This window comes from Phoca vitulina, unplaced genomic scaffold (genome assembly GCF_004348235.1).
Source record: "Phoca vitulina isolate PV1807 unplaced genomic scaffold, GSC_HSeal_1.0 scaffold27, whole genome shotgun sequence".
In the NCBI taxonomy this organism is placed as follows: Eukaryota; Metazoa; Chordata; class Mammalia; order Carnivora; family Phocidae; genus Phoca; species Phoca vitulina.
This window is the reverse complement of record NW_022589730.1, coordinates 18,379,129-18,398,308: the sequence shown is the minus strand read 5'-3', so window position 1 is coordinate 18,398,308 and position 19,180 is coordinate 18,379,129. Positions and strand designations below refer to the sequence as shown.

General features: G+C 36.9%; 1 protein-coding gene across 3 annotated transcripts in view; it reads left to right on the top strand.

Moving 5' to 3' along the window:
- The window catches only part of WDR7 (WD repeat domain 7), a 345,325-nt gene that overhangs the window by 15,931 nt on the left and 310,214 nt on the right, over positions 1 to 19,180 (top strand). For all 3 annotated transcript variants that reach the window (XM_032422579.1, XM_032422577.1, XM_032422578.1), the window contains exons 2-5: positions 7,739 to 7,910; positions 12,580 to 12,686; positions 14,225 to 14,303; positions 17,394 to 17,568. In XM_032422579.1, the coding sequence (XP_032278470.1) occupies positions 7,752 to 7,910; positions 12,580 to 12,686; positions 14,225 to 14,303; positions 17,394 to 17,568 (520 nt within the window). In that variant the 5' untranslated portion in view covers positions 7,739 to 7,751. The remainder of the gene's footprint in view (positions 1 to 7,738; positions 7,911 to 12,579; positions 12,687 to 14,224; positions 14,304 to 17,393; positions 17,569 to 19,180) is intronic.

Here is a 19,180-nt window from a genome sequence, read left to right as displayed (position 1 = left end):
ATAGGGGCGCCTGGGTGGCTCAGTTGGTTAAGCAACTGCCTTCGGCTCAGGTCATGATCCTGGAGTCCCAGGATCGAGTCCCACATCAGGCTCCCTGCTCAGCAGGGAGTCTGCTTCTCCCTCTGCCTCTCTCTCTCTCTGTCTCTCATGAATAAATAAATAAAATCTTTAAAAAAAAAAAATCTCAATCCTGTTCCAGGACTTGTTTCATTCCTATTTAATATAAAGCTTTTTTGGAACATATTTAAATCCCTTCATACACTAGATGATAATGTAAACAAGGAATGGATTATTAGCTAATTAATAGAGCAGTTGAATGATGATGGTTGGGAAACTGCATACTCTGTATTTATATTCCTCTTAACTCCTGGCTAATTTGCCCATTTTTTGTTTTAATCAGCCACTTAGACTTGGTTACCAAGTGGTAGTCTTGGTTAATTCTTCTTAGAGGTATTTGACTGTGATATTCTATTATCATAAGCCAAATATCCTTTATTTCACATTATTTCATTAGTGCTTTTGGTGGCTTTTCTAAAATTTCACTTATATTAGATTTTTAAGACATTAGAAAAAAATGTTTTGAAGCATTTATATTTTTGTTGGACTGAGATTATCATTTTTTTCCTATATATATATTTCCTTGTATTAAGAATGTTCACACATATAATGCTCATATAATGAACTAAAGATTCCTCATCCTGTTCCTTTGTTTGATTTCTTTCTTTCTTCTCTCTTCTTTTATCTAAGCTATATATTCACATGGTGTATAGGGTCAAATAGATCTAGAAGACTTTATTACACCAAAAAGCATGAGAGAAAAAAAAATATGTTGAAAGCACAAAGGTCTATGGCATAGTGATTGAGGATTATGTGAAATTTTAGGTAATTCACAGGACATCCATTGGTTTGGTTATAGGTGACAAGCACCATGGAAGGAAAGGCTGTCTGTCTTAGTTTAAGGTAAATGAATTAGTCTCTAAAATGGCCCAGGTTATTAAATAAATACCAGTGACTAGGGCACCTGGGTGGCTCAGTCGTTAAGCATCTGCCTTCGGCTTGGGTCATGATCCCGGATCCTGGGATCGAGCCCTGCGTCGGGCTTTCTGCTCAGCGGGAAGCCTGCTTCTCTCTCTCCCACTCTCCCTGCTTGTGTTCCCTCTCTCGCTGTATCTCTCTCTTTCTGTTAAATAAATAAAATCTTTAAAAAATAAAAATAAAATAAATAAATACCAGTGACTGAATTATAGAGAGCGTCTTGTAGATGTTTCTTTATTTTATTTTTTTCTAAAGATTTATATATTTGAGAGAGAGCATGTACACGCGTGCATGAGATCAAGGAGAGGGGCAGAGAGAATCTTCAAGCAGACTTCCCGCTGAGTGGGGAGCCTGATGTGGGGCTGGATCACATGACCCATGAGATCACGACCTGAGCTGAAACCAAGAGTCAGATGCTCAACTAACTGAGCCACCCAGGCGCCCCAAGATCGTTTCTTTATAATGATAGTTTCTTCAGTAGATGTTCCAAGAAATTCCTGTTAATTATTATGCCATAGCCAGATTTCTAGGTTTTAAGGAATTAATACTCATTGAACTATATCTAGGTCAAAATAAGTACTAACAGTAATATGTCTTTTCTTTGATTCAGAAATTCAACTTAGAATCTTATAGTCTCTCAAATTGTCATGAATAGAATGTATTTATTGTGTATGCTGAAGGGAATTGTAAGCTCTTAAGAAAGATTAATATTATCTATGTTCCAAGAATAACTTGTTTCAATGGAGAACATGTTACTATACCCTAAAAAATTTAAACACCTTTCAAAATTAAAAGTGTTCATACATTAGGTACATACTCAGTTTAGCACATATGGCATTAATTTTATTTTTATATATATGTGTATAGTACCCACACCTCACAGTGTTTCTTCCTTGTCGCTGGTGAGTAGATACGTTAATATTTTTAAGGAGAAAATAAACTTATTCTTTCATGTAATTCATTTTATTTTATTTTTTTAAGTTTTAAATTCCAGTTAGTTAACATACAGTGTAATACTAGTTTCAGGTGTGCAATATAGTGATTCATCACTTCCATACACTACCTGGTACTCATCACAAGTATACTCCTTAATTCCCATTAATTAAGGATGGATCTCCCCATCCACCTCCATCTAGTAACCATTGTTCTCTATTAAACTTTTTGTTTTCTAGAAGAAAAGTGTTGCTCTCTCAAAAAAGTGATAGGAAGAACTCAGAACTTTTCAGGAGAGAGCCACAAAATTATTTGATTTCTCTTTGATTTTCTCATTTGGTTAACCGTGTTGGAGCAGGTTATGTTCATTTATATTGAGAAGTAAGAGTGGTGAAATCTCACTGAGAAGCTACATGTGCTACTTTGACCTTACATCCCTTTAAGAAGTGAGATTACCTTTATTTATTTTTTAAAAGATTTTATTTATTTGAGTGAGAGAGAGAGCAAGAGAGCACGAGTGAGGGTGAGGGGCAGAGGGAGAGGGGGGAAGCAGACTCCCCACTGAGCAGGGGGCCCAACTCGGGGCTCTAACCCAGGACCCTGGGATCATGACCTGAGCCAAAGGCAGACACTTAACCAACTAAGCCACCCTGGTGCCCCAAGTAAGATTGCTTTTAGAATATACTTTTGCCTTAGTAATATTTCACTGAAACTAGAGGAGTCAGTGCTCCCCAAATTGATACATGAATTGGATGCAGTTCTAGACATAATCTCATCAGGCTTTTCTGCAGACATTTACAAGCTGATTTTTCAATTTGTATGGAAGTTAAGAGGACCTAGAATATCCAAAGGAATCTTGAAAGTAGGAACTAGCACACTTCAGTGCTGAAAGGAAATATTGATGTGTTCTTTTGGTGTGGAAATTTCTTGAATTCTCTTATAAATACAGCAGGACTAGCTTTTATATATTGGACTTGTATAAAATTGAAATATACATACATTGTACAGTGACCTATCTAAACCATGTAAGTTCGTCTTTCACATGTTGGTCAGCTAATGATGAATTTTAATTATCTTCTGCTGGTGTGTGAAGGGGCTTGGCCACAGGATGATGGTTGTATTTGTTTCCTTATCCTCTTCTCACCTCCAACAAAGCCACCCCTTATTTTGTAGGGGTCTTAACATTTTTCCTTTATGTAATTATTTGTCATTCTTCTTACCACATCATGTCTGCCGTGGATATTATTCTTACATACTTGGGGGTGTAGTGTATCTGAGCGTGCAGTGAGGAAGTTCATAATATTTATGTGTAACAAAACTTAAAAATTGTGGCCTTAAACTAGTAGAAGTTTATTTTTCCTACATAACAAAAAGTCTAGTGTAGGGTTCGGGAAGTGTTGTAAAGCTCCTGAGCTCTCTTAGTTTTTGAACGAACCCAGCATCATTAAGGATGTCTCCATGGCCGGCAAGAGACAGCAGAGCCAGTGTGAAAATGTCCTTGAAGGTCTTCTCTGCCTCCAACTTTTGAACATTCCCCCAAACCCATTTCTCCATAGTCTGCCCCAGCTTTGATTTAATACCCTCGTATCTAGGAGGTTTTAATAGCAAGTGTGTTCTGAGACCCAGGCGCACAAATCCACTTCTCCACGTGAGTCCTCTAGATAAGACTCCCCTCCCCCCGCCCCCACTGCCCCTGCCATGATCTGAAACTGTATTCACCTGGTTTTTTTCAATACCATCTTCCGGTTGGTCACCAAGCCCTTTTGATTAATTATTATTTATTTAGAAGTTGTTTCTGTTTCTGTTTATTTTATATTTGATTGGAACCACCCTAATCCCAGCAGCAAGACATCAATAGCAGCTACTGATTGTGATTCCTACTACAGTTTCATGTTTCATTTCAGTTATTCTTTATGATTATTTACATTTTAAATATTTGACTTCACAGGTACTTTCTAGGGGTGCCTGGGTGGTTCAGTTAAGTGTCTGCCTTCGGCTCCGGACATGATCTCAGTGTCCTGGGATCGAGCCCTGCGTCGGATTCCCTGCTTGACAGGGAGCCTGCTTCTCCCACTGCCGCTCCCCGTGCTTTTGCTCTCTCGCTCTCTCTCTGTCAAATAAATAAATAAAATCTAACAAAACAAAACAAAACAAAAAACCAGGTACTTTCTATTTAGATCTTTGAGTATACCAGCCAAGAAATAGCATTGGGCATAATTTAAGGACCTTTGACAAGGGTATATATAGGGGTTAGGATAGGTTAGTTTTTACCGTCTAATTTCCTTTGAAATTTAGCAGTGAATTTTGGAATCTGGTTCCTGCTGCCCCCGCCCCCAACATAAGATATAAGATGGTAACTCCTTACCTTTGTTAGACAGAACTTCTTATTTATTCCTCAGGTAAGCAGTTAACTAGCTGATGTAGTATCTCCTGGAAAAGATATAATGAAGTTCTTTACCTTTATTTCCTGAGGGAGAATTGCTTTTTGGATAATTAATTAATTTTAGGTTATGTTCTTTTATTTTTCTTAAAGATTTTATTATATCGCGCGTGCGAACCTGGGGGTAGGCGGAGGGAGAGGGAGAAACAAACTCCGTGCTGAGCCGGGAGCCCGATGTGGGGCTCCATCCCAGGGTCCCAGGATCATGACCTGAGCTGAAGGCAGATGCTTAACCAACTGAGCCACCCAGATGTCCCAGATGTTCTTTTAAAAGGATATATCCCTGTTACAGGTTGAATTGTGTTCCCCTAAAATTCATATGTTGAAATTCTAACTTCCAGTACCTCAGAATGTGACCTCATTTGGACATAGGTAGGGTTTTTATCGAGTTAATCGAGGTCATCAGGGTGGGTCCTAATCCAGTCTGACTGATGTCCTTATTAAAAAGGGGAAATTTGGTGCACCAGGGTGGCTCCGTCATTAAGTGTCTGTTTTTGGCTCAGGTCATGATCCCAGGGTCCTGGGATCGAGCCCCGCATCGGGCTCCCTGCTCAGCGGGAAGCCTGCTTCTCCCTCTCCCACTCCCACTGCTTGTGTTCCCTCTCTTGCTGTGTCTCTCTCTGGCAAATAAATAAATAAAATCTTAAAAAAAATAAAAAGGGGAAATTTGGAGACAGATGTGCACACAGGGAGAATGCCATCTGAGCATAAAGATGGCCTTCTACAGGCAAGGAGAGGGGCCTGGAGTAGATCCTTCCCTTCACAGCCAACCCTACCTACATCTGATTTCAGATTTTTATCCTCAAGAACTGTAAGACAATACATTCTGTTGTTTAAGCTATTCAGTTTGTGGTCATGGCAACCCTAGGAAACTAATGCAGTTCTTTATGAAAATCCTCTATTGCCCTTAATAAGAATTCCTCTCAGATTCTGGTTGACTGTCAGTTCTTGATTTTTGGGAGGATGTAGGGGATTATGTTTTTTCTAAATCTTTGTAACTATTTTAGCTTCTGGAGAAGTTGAGTTAGAGATTGATGTGTTTTCTAATGATGTATTATATACCTTTGCCATGTTATGGATGATTATCTTCACTTGTTTTAAGGGCTATGAAATGCATTATTCTTCTAGGTTTCCTTGAGTTGCCTTGTCACTTGAATATCAAAATGTTCTTTCCTGGGGGCGCCTGGGTGGCTCAGTCGTTACGCGTCTGCCTTCGGCTCGGGTCATGGTCCCAGGGTCCTGGGAGCGAGTCCCACGTCGGGCTCCCTGCTCGGCGGGAAGCCTGCTTCTCCCTCTCCCACTCCCCCTGCTTGTGTTCCTGCTCTCGCTATCTCTCTCTCTGTCAAATAAATAAATAAAATCTTTAAAAAAAAAAAAAATGTTCTTTCCTGTTGCATCAGAGCAGGCCCATCTCCCCAAAGCACACACACATATTTCTTAGTCCTGAAACTCTATATTTGCATTTTCTTTAAGCAAAACAGTATGCATTGAATATGAGTCCTCAAATATCTAGAGAAATGGTGTTCTTTCCAGATTTCACCATATTGTCTTCAATGCTGTGAGCTTATTTAATTGGGAGAATTCTTTGGGTGATATAATTTAATACTGAATATTGTCACCATGGAAAAATGAACTCCTTCCAGATTCCCTTTTTGAGAAAGTCATTGTTGGGTATGTTTTTCAGCCAGGAACATGCTGTACCAGATTTATTAAAATTGGTTCAGTGCTTTGTTTCTTTTTCTAATATCAAATAGAAATATGCAAAAAAAAAAAGAAATGGAAATAATTGTGTTGTGGTAGCCTATGAAATGGTGAGCATGTTATATATAAGGTTTTATTAATAGGCAGTGAACTTGGAATTTTTTTCCTTAAATGAATACCTTTTACTAGTAGCAAAAATATGAAGTTTTGGGGGACACAAACTGATGAAAGTCACGTATTCTAATAAAAAATAAAAGAAGTAATATAGATTTTTAGATTTTTTACTTCCCTTATTTTATTTCCAGTGACCTTTTTTTCTTTTTCTTTTCTTTTCTTTTCTTTTTTTTTTTTGAGAGGGAGCAAGAGCGTTAGTGCATGAGGGAGGAAATGGGCAGAGGGATGGGGAGAGAGAGAATCTTAAGCAGGCTCCGCAGCGGAGCCCAATGCAGGGCTTAATCCCAGGACCCTGAGATCATGACCTGAGCCGAAATCAAGAGTGAGACGCTTACCTGTCTGAGCCACCCAGGCACCCCATTCAGTGACTATTCTTTAAAAGCGATTTTAGTTTTAGTTTTAGTTTTTATTTTTTTTTAAAGTGTAGGTAGTGGTTTAAAGAAGAGTCTTGCTCGAACCAGCTAACAATAAGACCATGGCTATCAAACTAGTTTTCTTCATAGAAAATGATGATTCCTTTAAGTGTTTCTGAAAATTGTATGGGTAGTCTTAGCATTCTAAAGAGTCTATAGTTATACGTATATCATTTGTTGTCACTTAAAAATTTGGGGCAGGAAAAATCACTACAGTGACCATTTCTTCCCATTTGTCAAGCCTATAGGTGACCCTCTAGTGTCTCATAAGATCTGGCAGTCTTCTGTCTTCTGTGGAGCCCTCTTTGATTATTCCATTCTTCATTTCTCTCTAACTTCTCTGAACTAGTATTTAGTTTTTAGCCACACAGTTTATAACACTTAAATCTGGTTGTTTCACTGACTAGATCTTGATTTTTGTCATACGAAGGAATAATTCCTTGTATTTGTGCTCTCCTGTACTCCCATATACACTTAAAGAGAAATCCTTTTTCCTCAAGTTTCAGAATTTACAATAAAAGACATTCATGATCTTGAGACATAATAGGTTTGTAGTAAATATAGTTGAATGAGTTTCCCACTGAACATACTCTTTTTAATGTTTAGCACACTGTGAAACAACACTGAGTTTTTCTTGGACATTGGCGTCTATTACTGGTTTGGAAACCTAACACATTTATAGACCTTACTTGTCATTGGTTAATAAGATCTTAGGTTCTGAAGTCAGGCCACCTGGGTTTTGATTTGGGCTCCATTACTTTGCTTTTCACCTTGTGACTCTTTCTGACTCAATGTCTTTATCTGTGAAAGAGGCGTGACCATAGTACTTGCTGCATGATTTACTGTGAGAATTAACTAAGATTTTAATTAGATTTTATGTATATAAAATGAGTTTTTATGTATTTTCATTATATGTGTGTCATATATATAATATTTGGGAGCATTTTTGGCACTCAGGAAGTTCAACGTGGATTCATAATACAAATGTATGTTTTAGAAGGAAATATTGTAATATTTGACATTATTTTTACAACATTTCCAGGTTTGAAAACACAATGGCGGGAAACAGCCTTGTCCTACCCATTGTTCTTTGGGGTCGCAAAGCACCAACACATTGCATCTCAGCAGTACTTTTAACAGACGATGGGACCACAATTGTAACTGGATGCCATGATGGACAAATATGTCTCTGGGATCTTTCAGTAGAATTAGAAGTGAGTATTTGAAATGCCTATTGTATTTTTTAGACACAAGGAGTTTCTTAATAGATAAACAGTCCCAGAATAATACTTGGCCTCATATTTTCTGTGAAATATGTTTTGACTCAAATTGCTATTATGCAGGTTGATAATTTGTATTATTCATCAGAATTGACTTCTGCTGGTTTTTGGCTATTTGCAATTGTTATATGTACCCTAAGTGGCTTAATATGTTACATTTAAGATTTTTCAAAAGATGTTTATCCATACTGAAGCAAGTTTTGAAAAAGGTATTAAAAAATAGTTTTGAACATTTATACCTTCTAAGGTGAATGTCTTGAAGAGAGCAGAACTTTTTATAAGGCATAAATTTGATTATATTTATGGCCATTCTTTCCTACTGTGGAGTGCTCAGTGTGTTGTGCTCCTAGGCCTTCACAGTGGACAGACTAGGGAAATAGGAGTTGGGAATACACACACACACACACACACACACACACACATCACACTAATACCTCCAATTCTAGTATAACACCTCAGGATTTATTCTCCTTTTCCCCCCATGTTTTAATCTCCCTCTCTGGCAATTTTCCCCAGGGATTTTTCTGTAAAGGGTAATGGAGAAAATGGGGTGGTAGCTGGCATGGAATATAGGGCAAGCAAGTTGATTTTTTAAGTAATTTTTCTTGTTTTTGTTACAGCCTTATGGAGATAAAATTCACATACCATACAATTCACTCATTTAAAGAAATTATGTTATGTATACACACACACACACACACACAATGGAATATTATTCAACAATAAAAAAGAATAAAATCATGCCATTTGGGACATGGATGGACCTCAAAGGCCATCATGCTAAGTGAAATAAGTCAGAGAAAGACAAATACTGTATGATCTCTCTTATATGTGGAATCTAAAAAATATATACATATATTTAAAATGAAGCTCATAGTGAGCAGATTGGTGGTTGCCAGGGGTGGGGGTGGGAGAAATGGGTGAACTGTTTTTGTTTTTTGTTTTTAGTTTAAATAAATTGAATTTAAAAAATAAAAAGTGTACATCACCACAGTCAATTTTATAACATTTTCATTACCTCAGAAACACCCTGTACTCTTTAGCTGTCATTCCCAATATCCCCATTTCCTCCCAAAGCAACCACTAATCTGTTTTCTATCTCTTTTTATAATGTGCAATATATGTAAGGATGTTAATTTGATATGGTAAATATCCCATATCCCAGATACAACTCCTGTGTAGGTTTGCCTGTTCTGGGCATTTCATATGCATGGAATGATACGTGGGTTTTTTGTGACTGCCTTTTTTCACTTACCATAATATTTTCAAAGTTCATCTGTATTGTAGCATGTATCAATACTTCATTTTTTTAAAAATGGCCAAATAATAGTCCATTGTATGAATACACTAAATTTAATATATCAGTTAATGGCCATTTGGGTTGTGTGTGCACTTTGGCCATATGGAATAATGCTGCTCTGCATATTTGGTATGAGTTTTTGTATGGACATATGTGTGTTACTCTTAGGTATACACCTAGACATGGTATAGCTAGAACTGGAAAAATGTACACATTGAATGACATGTAAAGGCTAGGTATACATGTTGAAAAGTAGCTGGGAAGTGTCATAAAATGTATATGCCTCCAGGATTGATAGCGACCTGAATATGAATCATCAGTGTAGTTGTGAAGAGAAAAAATACCACACCACATTTTACTGGAATGATTACAAGCAATGAGACTCACTTATGAGAGCTTAGAAACAATTCTTTCACTAATTTTGCCACATAGATTTTACTAGAGTGTTATGTTTATTTAAGTTCAAGTAAGAGGGATAAAGGTGACTGGGGGGAGTGAGAAGTGTTGGGGGATGGGAGTGGAGCTAGGAGAGAAATAGATCTTTTGAAAGATATTGAGGGAATTGGACTGTTTATCCAGGGGAAAAGAAAGCTAAATTAAAGTTGGCTTGGTTATTATCTCTGATACATGTGGTCATTCAGAGCAGTTTCTTAAAGCGATCTTTTTTTTCTCTTTAAACTCTAGAGAACTTCTGTTTAATGAATTGAATACATTTCTGTTCATTAAAGAAACATGTTGATTTATGAAAATATTAAACTTTTCTATTTTTAGCTAACTTTGTACTTAATGAAGATATAGTCAGAAATATCGTTTCATTTACACATTTTTTTTTTTTTTTGCTTTCCTCTGACAGTGGCTGGCAGAACCATATATTCTAGTTTTATTTTACAAATGTTCATTGTCAGTATTTAGAAATACCATTGCTTTTTGGTATTTTGACTTGTGTACTGTGACTGTGTTACTCTCTTTTGGTTCCAGTAGTCTTTTTCTAGATTTTTCTAGATTTCTACTTGTTCAAGGGTCAACCGTATTTTATTCTTTTTGATTCTATTGTAAATATGATTACTTTCTTAATTTCTCCTTTAGCTATTTTGTTGTTAGTGTATAGAAGTGCAACTGATTTTTGTATGTTTATTTTGTATCCTGCAGCTTTACTCAATTTGTTGATTAGTTCTAGCAGTCTTTTGGTAGAGTCTCTAGGATATATATAGGATCGTGTCATCTGCAAACAGAAAATTTTACTTCTTTCTTTCTGATTTGCGTGCCTTTTATTTATTTTTCTTGCCTAATTGCTCTGGCTTAGACTTTCAGTACTATGTTGAGTAGCAGTAGGAAGAGTGAATATTCTTGTTTTATTCCTGATCTTAGAGGAAAGGCTTTTAGTTTTTCACTGTCGAGTATTATGTTAGCTGTGAGCTGTCATTTATAGCCTTTATAAAGTTGAGGTACATTCCTTCTATATTCATTTTGTTGAGAGTTTTTACTTATGAAAGGATATTGAATTTTGTCAAAAGGTTTATTGCCTCTATTAAGATGATCATGTGAAGTTTATACTTCATTCAAAAATTTTTATTTTTCTAGATTATGGTGGGAGTAAAGTCTAATTCTAGTTACTTGTTATGGCTGAAAGTGGAATTTTCCGACAAAGCCATGTATATTTGAAATAAAACTATTGGTAAAGTTGATTTTCTTGGGAGAAATTAAATAATTGACCAATAGCATAATTTTTAGTGGAAGACTACTGAATCTCTATATGGAGGTGGGGTTGGATGTATGAGAAAATTTTGGCAGTGTGGGAAAACTTTCTAGGCCCATTCTAACTATAAACAATGGTTGATTCTTAGAAAATTAAAATAGAAATTTAGCCTTTGAAGAAAAAAATGCATATTATATAACTAAGCAAAAAAAGATTGAAATTTTCTCTTAATTGTAATTATTTTTTTTTTTAAGATTTTTATTTATTTATTTGACAGAGAGAGAGACAGCGAGAGAAGGAATACAAGCAGGGGGAGTGGGAGAGGGAGAAGCAGTCTTCCCGTTGAGCAGGGAGCCCGATGCGGGGCTCGATTCCAGGACTCTGGGATCATGACCTGAGCTGAAGGCAGACGCGTAACGACTGAGCCACCCAGGCGCCCCTCTTAATTGTAATTATACAAAAGATGACTAGAATTTTATTTGGAAAATCTCTTCATTTGTTACATACCAGAACTGTAGAACAATATCAGTACTCTTCCCGTGGAATATTTAATTTTGAACAATTTAGCTTTACTAATAAATTAGGATAAATTGTTTGCAAAATGGACACCAGGACGGGTACAAAGGGACTTTGTTATATTCTGTTCTTTTTTTTTTTTTTTAAGATTTTATTTATTTATTTGAGAGAGAGGGAGAGAATGAGAGAAAGCACAACCCAGGGGGATCAGCAGAGGAAGAGGGAGAAGCAGACTCCCCGCTGAGCAGGGAGCCCAACACAGGGCTCGATCCCAGCACCCTGGGATCATGACCTGAGCCAAAGGCAGATGCTTAACTGACTGAGCCACCCAGGAGCCCCTATATTCTGTTCTTTTAACTGGGTATTGAGTATGTGGTTACTCAATGTATTCTTTATATCTTATACGTATATTATAAATGTTATTTGTATGTATTAAATATTTAATTGAAAAATACATCCTGAAATAACCTAAGGCCCTGAAGTAACCTGAAGTAATAACATGCCATTTGGTACAAAATAGATAAATTTGGGGGGCTGATTGCGAGACTATTTTAGAATAGTGGGTATTAAGCCTTTCTTTCTGTAAGGCACTGTGTCACTAAATCATTGGTCTGTGAAGGTCATTCTTTGTTCCTGATAGTTAATGTTGCTATCAGTTGGGAGGGTGCCTGTCCTCTATTTTTTTGAGTTTTGAGTGTGTTAATCTGGAGACTCTAAATATGTTTCCAGGTCAATGAGCATATTATTTAAGAAATGAGTGGGGTTAAATTATTTTATTACTAACTCACATTCTTAATCTGATTCTTCAGTACACTGTAGCTTAGTGCTTAAGACTGCCCTTGTTTGACCTCTAGCTTTGTCACTCTCTGTATGTGTTGGGCAAACAATGTTATCTGTTGGTGTTCCAATTTTGACTTAAGAGCTACCTGGTGGGGTGATTATGAGCATTAAGTGGGTGGGGGGTCACGGTTGTGTTACTCTCAATTCTTCTCAAATCTGTATCTGTGTATTTATATTGAATATTTAACAGGATTCCTAAAAATTAATTTTTAAAATTTGGTACTTATATCAACATATTTGTGTATTTCTAGGTTAATCCTCGAGCGCTGTTGTTTGGTCACACAGCCTCAATCACCTGTTTGTCTAAAGCTTGTGCTTCTAGTGACAAACAGTATATTGTGAGTGCATCTGAAAGTGGGCAAGTATTTTCTTATTCACTTTTTTCCTCATAAGTCTTTATTGCAAATAGTACCAGTGTATTAGTGAGTAAGGAATTTTTTTTTCTTTTTGAAGTATCTTTTAAATAAATGCTTCCGTTGTTTGAACTTAAAGATATTTGGAATATGGTTTTATAAATGTGAATTTTATCTTTATTAATGATTTTTGTGATACTTTTTTCATAATTTATGATTATGTTTTTGCCTTGCTTTTGAGAAACTCAGAATACCTTATAAGTTAAAGCTTGATCACTAATCCCCATGGTATTTTTATTGAGTTGGCAGACAACTGAATGATGATTAGGCTAGCATAAGTTTGGAAGATGAAGTCGTGCAAAGGTCATATAGTTGTATTCATATATGTTAATACACTAAGGTAATTATATATTCCTGAGTCTTAGAATATAACTTGTTTTGAGAGAGAGAGAAATTTAGCTAATAGTCATAGGGTTCAGAGTGAGGAGTTTTTAAACTTTTCTGGTGCTTAGAAAACTGTATACATAATATGTTATTGAATGGAGTTGGGGACCTACAAGAGAATTATTTAAGAAGTTGTTTCCTCCCATTAACCCCTCATAATTTATGAACTTGAAAAGAACCTTGCGTAACTGTAACAAGAAAAGGCAGCATCAGGTAAAAAATACAGTCCCTTTTGGTCAATTAAAGGATAATTCATATTAGCATGCAAGTAAGATTGAACATCCTTTGAAAAATTGTTTCATACCATGTGAGATATAAGAAAGGGTATCTTGAAGAAAGCCCTGAGAATATTAGCATCACTGCATTTTATTAATGCTGTGTTCTGTTAAATAAAGCTTATTTCTTCAAAAGACAAAGACATATTGATATTTCTGATTTAGAATGCCATATCTTTATTTGAGATGGAAGCTTTTTTATGCACTTGATAAAACATATGCAATAAATACTGAATCAAAATTGGAATATTACATTTAATTTGCAAAGGTTTGGAATTAAGTTGGTTTTAATTTTTGTTTTGTGTTGTGCTAAATTTTCTAGCTATGCTGATAATTAATGGAAAATCCCGGTGGTTTGAATTAAAAGTTTATTTCTTGTTTTTGTCACTTGACCCTGGTATATCATTTGGGGCTCTGCTTCACTATTATCCTTACTTTGAGGTTGAGGGTGAAAGGAGCAACCACTGACAGAAGCAGCCACTGTCTGGAATGGAGGCAGAGGAGAAAGAAAGTTCTTGAGGCCCTTGTATCACTTGTGGCCAGAACTACTCACAAGACTTTACCAACCAAAAGGGAGCCAGGAAGTGCAGTCCTACCATGTGCTCAGAAAGAATGTGGATCTAGGTGGGGGTGGGGAGGTTGGAGGGGAGGTTGGGTTGCTGAATGAGGACCAGAATTTTTCACAAACAGCAACAATGATTATACATTACTTTTCCCTGAAATATATCAGTTTTAATGAAAGATTAATTTTAAAGCTCCGTGACAAAGTTTGACAGTACTTTTAAAAATCAGATTTAAAGTTAGCTATTACTTTTGTTTTATAGAGAGATGTGTCTCTGGGACGTGAATGATGGCAGATGTATTGAGTTTACAAAATTAGCCTGCACACATACAGGTATACAGGTAAGTATCTATTTCGGTAACTGTTCAAGTCAGCACAACTTATTACAGGTATACAGTTAAGTGTTTTTTAAACATTGAGCCTAATTTTTATATGAAAAATGGGTGGAGATGAGTAACAGGACAAGAAGACTACAATTGGGATAGTAAAAGTATTCCTCATCAGATGGTATGGTGGGGGATGTATTAAGTATCGGGGACTAATGGGGAAAGGTGGAGGGTAAGCCAGTTACCACTGCCACCTCTGCTCTTTCTGGCCATCCTGATTACCCAAGTGAGAGCCCCTTTACAAGTTGGGTCATTCCTCTAGATCCTAAATAATGAATTCTCTCATGCTAGAGCCTTCATGATTCCATTCATGCTTGACAAAAATTGACCCACTTTACAGATCATATCCTGTTTATTACTTGTGCAGTTGGTCCTTGGGTACATTTTTTTTGACTTTCTAACTGTTGAAGAAATGACTATTTCATATTTCGGCCTTATACAAGAATTTACATACAAATTTATAGTTTCTGACGTTTATTCCTGGTATTCTTTCTTACTCTTTCATAATTGTCAAGTTTTTTGTCCTTCAATTTATGCATCATTTACTCTGTTGAATATTGGGAAAATCCCAAGTCCATTGAAAATATGATTTATGTTCTCAGTGGGGCAGGCGAGGGAAGAGAAGAGAACTAACTTTTACTGAGCACATACTGTTATGGTGTTTCATTTAGTCCTCCTCACATCATTACAAATGAGATAGGAGTATACTATTTTACACAGAAGGAAGCTGAGACCCAGAGTGATTAAATGACTTGTCCCAGTCTCACAGTGAGTCATTCGTGGCGCCAGGATTCCAAATCAGGTTCATCTTTCTATTCTTTCGGTTATATCATACTGCCTCCCTCAAACAAATACAGTCATTTATTGGGAAAGAAAACTTGTGCCAACACAAATTAGAAAAGCAATGGAAAATGTTTCAGGGTGAGGTGGTGGTTTGTGTAATAAAGTATTTTTTTTTTTTTTTTTTTACTGTTTCTTACCCTCGCAAAGGCCTTTTAAAAATTGCTTCTTCAGTGTTGTTAGAGTGTATGCTTTTTATTTAAGGGGCATATGTTACTTATTTTTTATCATATGATGAATCATCAAGGTTTATAGAGGGAAAATGGATAATAAATGATAATATAATTAGTGATTTTATAGATTATTTAATGTCTTGAACTCATTGGATATAAACATTTTGACTGTTGTATAGTTCCATGATTTAAGAACTTTTGGTTTACATTTTAGGAAAAATTCTCTTTGTTTATTCAATATATTTTTAGTGCCTGTTCTTTCTCAGATCCTGTAATAGGTCCTGCATTTAACTTGGTAGCTGTCTCTAAGTAGAAGATGCTCTTTGACAGGTTCACTAGTGTGGGACCGTTGTTTCCTGTGTGATCTTCACTCTCTCAGGTCCAAGAGCGAGTTGTTTGTAGAAGCAGAAATGGTAAACCTTGGTCACACTGGCACTTACTGAAATCACAAGGAGATGCCAACTTATTAAATTATCACATGGGAGATCCCTTTTTAATATTTGGAAAAATTGTTTCTCCATTGAGGATACTTTTTTTGCTAGTATGAAAATGTCTAGGGAGCTAAATTTAGTGATCAGAAGATTATTTGGGAGTATAACTTTAAAGCAAAAGGTGGGAGGCATTTATCAGGCAAGGCTAATAAAATATCCCTGCCCCCAGGAGAGAGTTCTTACTAACTGCAGTGCACGTGTCTCTCTGGGCTGGTGTTGGGTGGGTACTGACAGAGTTTGCTTCTCCGCACACATCTTCTCCTCCTCGACCCTCTTCCCCTTAGATGGGTCAGGGTTGCCTACGGTCACGTTATCATATGAGAGTGCCTGGCAGTCCCTGGAACCTCCAGGTTGTGTGTCCTGTTTTTTGGATCAACCTTCTAAGATCTAGAAATGCCCTCTGTGGTTGTCTGTGTTTTATTAGACCCCCCTCTTGGAGTCTTAGTGGTGCTACCTTGCCCTTAGTTAATGTGCTCTGTGATCAGTATTTATGTTTAAGAAGTTGTAATCCTTCTTATCAGGGTACCCCATAGTTGAGAGAAGATTGTATTCCTTCACACGCAATGTTCAGCCTGAGAACAGGACTGATGAGTGTGGGAGCAGACTGGACCAGGCTTCCTTAGTTATTTCCCCAGTTGTGGAGTGGTTACAGCATTGCCCTTTGTGCTCAGTCTAGCTTGCTGTCACGTGATTCGTGTAACGTCCAATCCTTTGGGAACTAGTAGTCTGGTTGTTAGATGTCTTCACCTTCTAGTAATCCTCTAGGAGAATCATTCCACTTGGAGAGTCACTTTTTTTTTTAAAGCTAGCGGGAGACAGGTCATTTGAGAAGTTGTTAGTCTTGTTTTGATAGTTATTCTTGCTCTGCTCTTTGGTTGATGGAAACCCATCTTCCTTTTGAGTTATTCTTGGGATGAGTAACATGTAGATCATGATGGTGTTGGTTCTTCCTCTCTTTTTCCTCCACAAAGTATAAATATGCATTATGAGGATGATTTACATGGTTGTCTCATACTTTAGTCTGAAATAACACACTTAGGTTAATCAGAATTTATTGCTGATTATAACATGTTTGAACAACAGCCATCTTCTAAATTTTATTTGGTCATAACTAGTAATTATAAGCCTATACCCACCTATTCCCATTCATCTAAAATTCATATTTTTGCTTTGCTTTGTGAAAAGATTCCTTTTGTTTTGATTTGTGAAGCTGATTTTATTGAGGTGTTTTATGAATTCATTCAACAATCCTGTTTTAGATGCTATAGGAGGATTAAAAATGAAGAATTACTGTGACTTCTGCTCCAAAATAATTCAAAAGGGAGGATGTTAGGAAAAGAATAATTTTTGTTAGATATTTTGAAATATTAATGTAACTTGATGGATGTGTGTATATATACATAGACACCTATAATAGGTGCCATATAGTACCTGTCTGGAAATATTACTGGAGAAATTGAGTGCCATAATAAGCTTGATGAGTGCTTGCGAATCAAGTCTCAGAAGTAAAAGAGAACATTTAAAACTCTTTTTCCTTTTAGTTCTACCAGTTTTCTGTTGGAAATCAGAGAGAAGGAAGGCTTTTATGCCATGGCCACTATCCTGAAATCCTCGTTGTGGATGCCACCAGCCTTGAGGTGTTATACTCCTTAGTATCAAAGATCTCTCCAGACTGGATTAGCTCCATGAGTATTATCCGATCCCACCGAACACAAGGTCAGTGTGTGGTGCCCTTTAGGGACTTCGGCACCCTGACATTATGGATAGTTTACTGTAGAGTTCTGTATCATATATGACATATTTCATAAGCATTAAACATAGGTAAGAAGTTTGAGGGACGTAAAGGGGGCATCTGTGGTTGGCAGAGTTGATGGGGGGCAGATCAAGAAGGGCCTTGTATGCTAGCTAGGGAATTTGGGTTTCGTCCTGTAGATCAGGGGTTGGTAGACTTGTACTATAAGGGACCACATACTAAATATTCTAGGTTTTGCAGTCCACGGGATCTGTGTTTCAACTACTCCATTCTGCCAATGTTGCACAAAAGCACATAGTATGGAAATGAATGAGCCTGTCTGTGTTCTAATAAAACGTTATTTACAAAAAACTGCCAGTGGGCTGGATTTGATCCATGAGCTGTGGCTTTCTGGCCCTTGCTATAGATGTTGGACAGTCTCTGGTAAGAATCCTTGAAGGGACTTAAGTTTTATTTTATTCTTTTAAAGATTTTATTTATTTGAGAGAGAGCGACCATGGCCAGGGAGGGGTGGGGGGAGGAGGGAGAAGGGCCGAGGGAGAGGGAGAAGCAGGACTCTGGGATTATGACCTGAGCCGAAGGCAGACGCTCAACCAACTGAGCCACCCAGGCACCCTGGGACTTGGTTTTAAGCATCACTTTGGTGGCATTGTTGAGAATGGTTTAGATGGGAGATGATTTTAATACCCCAGCCGAGCGTGGTGCAGGTCTGAGGTCCAGCAGTGGTTGTGGAAACAGAGTGGATGGGTTTGCAGCACTTCCCAAGGGCTTGTCTGCAGAGTATTGGTTCTGAAGTTTGTTAATAGGTATTAGTGAAAAAGGAGGGTTCTGTGGTCCAATATATTTGGGAGATGTTCAGTGAAATACAATTGAACAGACTTCTTTAATCTGGGACCTTCTTAAGTAGAGGCTTTTTAATGCCTATTAGAGAATTACTGCTTTATTCAAGAGCATAGCAGTGAAAAAGAGATTCCACTTCATTTTCCAGGCAATGGGGAACTCATTATTAGCATGTTCACCTGTAATCTTAGTTACAGTCAATGTTTTCTTTAAAAAAGGACTGTATTTGTGATAAGCAGTTTGCAGATTTTGAATTTTTACAGTATTTCCATATGAGATACACATGTACTCTGATCACAATAGGATAGAATGTCACTGATGAAAACTTCTGTGCTGTGCATGTAATTCTAAATGTTATCAGTTTAAAATCTTGCAAGCATATGTAATTTTTAATCTGCATTTACCGTATTTTAGTCTTTGGATATTTGAGAATTTTAGCTATATTGGTATGTTCCACTTTTACTATAAATTGACAGATTTGTGAGCAGTTGTTAGTGTCTCCATACAGGCTCATGACTTGTAATCGCTGCATTCCAGTACCTTACATTGTCTGGAGAACTATGTAATACAACAAGGTTTTTATTTAAGGACAGCAAACGGTTCTTTTTAATAATAGTAATAACCCATCTTGATTGACATGCTGAATGCTATACCTGTGTTTTGTTTGTTTTTTTCTTAAGATTTTATTTATTTATTTGAGAGAGAGAGTGAGAGAGAGCATGAGAGGGGAGAGGG